Source organism: Lactuca sativa, chromosome 1, assembly GCF_002870075.4.
Source record: "Lactuca sativa cultivar Salinas chromosome 1, Lsat_Salinas_v11, whole genome shotgun sequence".
Classification (NCBI taxonomy): Eukaryota; Viridiplantae; Streptophyta; class Magnoliopsida; order Asterales; family Asteraceae; genus Lactuca; species Lactuca sativa.
In genome coordinates, this window is record NC_056623.2 from 184,251,127 (window position 1) to 184,257,207 (window position 6,081).

General features: G+C 32.9%; 1 protein-coding gene across 17 annotated transcripts; it reads left to right on the plus strand.

Annotated features, from left to right (window-relative positions):
- Positions 1-558: 558 nt before the first annotated feature.
- LOC111912628 (heat shock factor-binding protein) lies at positions 559-4,985 on the plus strand. Of its 17 annotated transcripts, none has more exons than XM_023908379.3 (8): positions 559-807; positions 1,659-1,724; positions 1,989-2,066; positions 3,398-3,463; positions 4,048-4,101; positions 4,358-4,381; positions 4,461-4,503; positions 4,608-4,985. In XM_023908379.3, exons 4-8 carry the CDS (start codon positions 3,461-3,463, stop codon positions 4,730-4,732), a joined length of 249 nt encoding a protein of 82 aa, XP_023764147.1. In that variant the 5' UTR covers positions 559-807; positions 1,659-1,724; positions 1,989-2,066; positions 3,398-3,460; the 3' UTR covers positions 4,733-4,985. The 17 variants fall into 17 exon arrangements, with proteins under 17 accessions (XP_023764147.1, XP_023764150.1, XP_023764152.1 ...); XM_023908371.3 differs by having other exon boundaries at positions 560-807; positions 3,345-3,463; XM_023908372.3 differs by having other exon boundaries at positions 560-807; positions 3,366-3,463.
- Positions 4,986-6,081: the final 1,096 nt, after the last annotated feature.

Consider the following 6,081-nt stretch of genomic DNA (forward strand, 5'->3'; position numbering starts at 1 on the left):
TATCTAGCAAATAACGGGGACCAAAGTGAAAGATAGATTGATTTAAGTAAAAGTTAACTAACTATGACAAGAAATTAGGGGTGACAATTCAGAGACAACATGAAACAAAATTGGGACGATACTGAAATTCGAATTCGTGTTCGTGTCAAGTGTAAAAAACACGAGGTCGTGTCGTGTCGTGTTCGTGTTCAATATCCGACACGAAATTGACACGATTTAACATTTGTCAGTCATGTTTTTTGTGTTTGTCGTGTTATTTATGATTAAATATTAATTAAATAAATTAATTGTTATATTATGTCATCTTTGTCGTGTCGTGTCATGTTTGTTGTTTTTTAATTGGTTCGTTTTTGTGTTAATTGAAAAAAACACAACATCATGTCGTGTCGTGTTCGTGTTACAGAAAACTTTGTCGTTTCGTATCGTGTCAGACAAAAACACGACACAACGGCCGGATTGGTCACCTTCACGAAATTAGGGTTGAGTTGGAGTTGTACAAAGATGGAAGTAGAGGGGTTAAATTGTAAAAAAAAAAAAAACCAATAACTCCCATACAAGGGAATGGAGCGATCGGCCTTTTTTATCTCTCGTCCGTTTCCTCTTGTGGCTCACATAAATCGCAGAAGGCTTCTTCCATAGGGCTGCTACTTGTTCGAAATCAGAAAAGAGCAGGAGAATATTGATGCGACAGAAAGAAGGAAAAAACAAAGGAGAGACGAGGAAGGAAGAAGGAAACCGCGAAGAGAAGAGAGGAAGAAGGGGAATCCGATTTGGCTTGTTTAGGGCTGATCCCAGGTCACATTCCAGGTATATTCTTGAGCTATTCAACTCGTTTTTCTGCCCTAAAATCATGCCCGTATTAGAGGCTAAAAGACCCAGTAAAATCCATTTCTTTTGTTCTTCACAACCGGGCAATTCTAAGTGTTTCTTTCCCATTCCTTTTCTGAGATATTGCTGTCAAAATGTTGTGTTTGGGTGCTATTAAAGTCCTCAAAACAACCCTTTATAACCTTTTGTAATGCTCGGTTAAATTGTTTGAAGAGTACCCGTGAATTCTAGCTTGAATAGCCATAAAAAGACCACAATACCCCTTGTGTTTTCTGTCGGGAAATAACATTTTCTATAAGTCACTTAGTAACAAGGTTTAAAAATAAGGAATCGAGCCTCGAGGCGGAATAAAAAATAAATTTTAAATATTATATAACTAATAGAAATATAATAAAGATATATTTAATGAACTAATGTCAAATAATGGGTATAAAAGTGTATTGGTAAATGGGTATAACAAGGTGAAGTAAGAGCATAAAAGATCTTACAAATAAGAAGACAACAACATTACTTCTAAGTTGTATAACGAAAAATTGAAGTAGAATTGTGAAACACCCCAAAGAGACAAAGTTGTAGGAAAATGTATCTAGTTTCTAGAAACATCGAGTTCAAGTCATTTGTAGTTCTGTATCCACAGTTATGATCAAAACACTTAACAGGGGTCGGGGCTAGGAAATCCTAAAAACTAAAGAAAAATTGTACAAACCAAATAAGTGTTAAAAACTACATTTGGACAAAATATGTACAAATCAAATAAGTGTTCAAAACTATATTTGGGTTGTCTAAAAATCAGAAACACCTTTTAATATGATGATATTTATGTGTTATAGGATTACCTTGACGATTTCAAGAAGCCTCGAGACTTAAAGTCGAGGAAAAGGGTCAATTAGACAAATGTGAGTACATAGGATTTTTCAAAGCACACATCCTAAAAGAAACTATATTTTGGTGTCTATGTGCTAATTGTTTGCATGCGGTTATATGATGTGATGTCATGTTATGATTTTGTGTTTTATTATATTCTATGATGTTATGTATGTGAACTTTATGATTTTTACGTGTGTCATGACTAAAGTGTAAAGAAGATGTTTATTGTGAATTAACGATGGGCATCTCAATAGGCTTCCCAACGTAATGTTCTATTTTGATGCGTGTCTCAGGCGTTTGCCAATAGGGATGCTTTAGAGTTGCCTGACCATTTTAAGCTTTTATCCATTACGTGTGACTGGTTATTTCAGGTGAGCTTTTACTTATGATTTGATATTTACGAGAGCTTTAGAATGAAACCTTCATTTTTTAAAGTAAAAAATAAATACATTGATTACAAAACGGTTTTTTTTTATTAAATACGATTTGTTTCCATAAAAATAATACATTTCGATGTTTTATCAAAGAATAAAGAAGAGTAAATTACACGAATGGTCCCTATGGTTTAGGGTAATTTGTGCGTTTGGTCTCTAACTTATTTTTTTAACTCGGAAGGTTCCTACTATTTGTTTTTGTTACATCTTTGGTCCCCGTCTTAATTAAAAATACTATTTTTTCCTTGATTTTTTAATTTATTTAGATAACCACACCCCCAATCCCATCATCCTCACCTTACCTTACCTACCCCACTATTTTTTTCTAGTTAAATAATAGTATTTTTAGGTAAGACAGGGACCAACCCCACTATTTTTTCCTATTTAAATAATAGTATTTTTAGGTAAGACAGGGACCAAGCGCGTAACAAAAACAAAAAGTAAAGACCAAACAAGTAATAAAAGCAAAAGTAAAGATCTTCCGAGTTAAAAAAATAAGTTAGAGACTAAACTTGTAAATTACCCCAAACTATAGGGACCATTCGTGTAATTAATCAATAAAGAACCCAGGAAAGTTGAGGATATCTCAATGTTTAAGATTAAAAAAGATGACAATGCTGGTAAGATTTCAACATTTAAACTCGATTTAAAAATACACTTACATCTAGATTTAAACACACACACACACCCAATCGAACATCGTCTCTCTTTCATATTTTCGTTTACAAACACAAACACGATTTAAACACTCATTGTGGCTCTCCGATGGGGTTGCGGATGCTATGAGGGAGTTAGCGGCATTGAGGGAGTGTAAGGGAGGTGGCTTGAGAGAAAAGGATTAGGGTTTCAAGAAAAAACCATGCAAGCTTAAGGTGGGATCTCTTTGGTGCATCTTAACCATTAGATGATTTTGGAATGAATGGTGTGGATTTAATTTGACTTGATCCATGTGAAAAATTAGAATTTGTGTTTCTTCAAGCTTTAAAAGTTGTAAAATAGCTTTTAGTAGTTTGATTTGATTGGTTAAACCGCACCAAAATAAATCATAAACTACACCAAAAATGAAAAATAGAAAAATAGAAAAAAATTACAACGGGTAAAAAATGATTTAATGGTGCAGTTTCTAAATAGAACCAACAAAACCGCACCAAAAAAATTAAAGTGGCTCAAAAAAATTTGTGCATAATTGATTTTTTGCTATTTATTTCTAATTAGTGTTGCAATTTCAAACAAAAGCTTAACGGGCGATCAGGGGAACATAATTGTAGAAACCTCCGTAGTGAGAGCAAGGAGCCACAAAGTGCTGGAATTGATTCACATTCGCTTGAAAAATGGTATGTAGAACCTTCTCTATGTCTCTCCGCCAGTCTTCACTAATCGATTCTTCTATTATGATTAGGTTTTCATATATCAGTAATGTATGTGATCACTGCAACATTAATATGGTTCTCTAAATTAGGGAAAATTGTTGATTTAAATGAAATTGTAGGAGAATCATGAAATACTAGTATAATTTCATTACGGTTAGTTGTCTTTGATGTATGCGTGTCAGATTTTAGAGTTGATATGCATAAATAAATCCAAATTTTGTTTCCCCCATAAATGTTTAATATTAAGATATTACATATCTACGTTGAAAGCAAAGGGTTATCCTTGTTTCTGAATCTAAAGTATGTGTTGTTATAGACCTCTAGCTTAAGAGATATTTTGGCACCCTTTTATTGTGATAATTGATACGACTGCAGATGTCACGACATTTCATATCAGATTGTTAGCGCTCCTCATTTTCTGACCCAAGAAAGTTTTTAATTTACCCTGTCATTGTGTTACAAGTAAAAATTATATTGATAGTTGTGAATCATGTATTTTTGAAACAATTTTCCCATTATACAAATGGTTGAACTGCTTTTGTTTGTAGGATGCAAAAGATTCGGGAGATGGCAAGCAAAATACTGCTGATATGACACAGTTTGTAAGTTCCTTGGACTTGTAGTTTTTATTTTGTTATCTTTGCAATATTCCATTAATGGTTATAGAACACTTAAACCTACATATGGTCTCCATTTTAATTTCGATCTTGTTTTTGCTTTGACAAAATGCTCTTGAATGTTCATTTTTTGTTATCAATAAAGTATCACTTGTTGCTTAAAAGTTATTAAATCCTAATTTATTTAGCCCATACGAGTTCCATTTCCGAATAACTAACAGTAACACCCTTGTTTTTGTAGGTTCAAAACCTTCTCACACAAATGGTAAGCTGTAAATGGCACTTTGGTTGCATGTTTAGTACAATTACATCCTACTTTGTACTGACGAGTGTTGTCTTTGCAGCAAACCAGATTCCAAACAATGTCTGACTCTATTGTTTCAAAGAATATCCTTTTTTATTTGATATTGTTTTTTTATGAATTCTGTATCCACATTTTTTTGTCATACAAGATAGATGGATTTTGAATGATGACCTTAACAACAATGTACTCGATGAGATGGGTGAAAGGATAAGCGAGTTGGAGCAGAGTATTAATGATCTTAGGGCAGAGATGGGAGCTGAGGGCACTCAACCTCCTCCATCACCTTCAAAGAAGGATGGTTCTGCTGCATAATAAAAACATGTTCCAAAATCAACATCTGTTTTTTTGTGCGTAACTTTTGTCTTTTTTTTTTTTTCTTTATCACATCACGTGTTTAGAAATTACGTTGAGTAACAATGGTGATAATATCTACTATGTTTTTCTTTTTCTTTTTGGACACTTAACGGATTCTTGTTGGATATTCTAATTCGGTTATGTTGTTTTAGGATGTTTGATTAAGAATACCTTTTTCATTATTTGAAATCATCATATCATATATTATATATATATTTATTATAAATTATATATTTATTAATTTGCTATGATATTGGTAACATGTTTAGCGTGTTGTCCATGCAGCTAGTGCTAATAAACTTGTGCATATCATTTGACCATTTTATATCAATGATCTTTTAAAGTTCAAAATAAAGGTACTCTATTTTTATTGTCTTTTTAGTTACCTTTTTATATTTGCTAGTCAAATATTTTGGTCATACTTGGTGCTCCTCACCTTTGCTTAAGAAGAAAAATATTTTTAAAAAAGTGATGTTCCTCGACTTTGTAGTTTATTAAAATATAACCTTATGTCACAAGTTTGGTATAATAATCTCATAGGTATTAGATACTCCTTATCTAAGATAACAACTTGAACACCGTGCCAAAAAGGAACAAAAATACCGCACCAACAAAAATGATGGGTTGTGAGGATCCTTAAACAACATTAATAAAGGGACAAGGGAAGCAATAACTTTTGATCCTCAATAGACTCGAAAAACCAGATCTATGAATAACCTACCTAATACAACTTATAATATGCGAAATTCATATCTTTTGTAGTAGTAGAAAACCTTGTAGATCTTCGATTGACTGACGAGAGCTAAGAGTCCAACGTAGAACTCCTTTTTCGCAGTTGGACCCATGACACTTAGATCAACAACATCTGACAATTACCCATGCAACGAACACCATAAACGAAGGCTCCAAAATTTGAATATGATGGAACTTCAGATACCATGTTGTGGCAATGAAGCCACCACAATGTGGCGTCGCCATTTTGAGGGTTTCAGGTATGAAGAGGTAGGGCCGAATTTTTCCTAGGGTTTTGAGTAAAACATATCATAATAATTTGTCCAAAGGCCTCTCTCTATTTATAGGGAAGGATATAAAAACCAAGAAGATAATTATCTAGTCACCTAATAATTATCCATATATATGGTAATTAAATTTATTAAATATTATTAATTAATTAATTACTATTAATTAATTATCAAATCAAGCCCCTATAATTTTTCCATGTCATTATTGCTTATTTATGTCCTTGCGTGTAACCAAACGGACCCTACTATTAATAGTAATATTACAAATTGTGGTAATTGTGTTGT

Excerpts from the sequence above, each read along its gene's own strand:
- LOC111912628 (XM_023908379.3), top strand. Across the intron at positions 4,382-4,460 it reads AAAACCTTCTCACACAAATG|CAAACCAGATTCCAAACAAT; the intron begins GTAAGCTGTAAA and ends TTGTCTTTGCAG. Across the intron at positions 4,504-4,607 it reads TGACTCTATTGTTTCAAAGA|TCGATGAGATGGGTGAAAGG; the intron begins ATATCCTTTTTT and ends ACAACAATGTAC.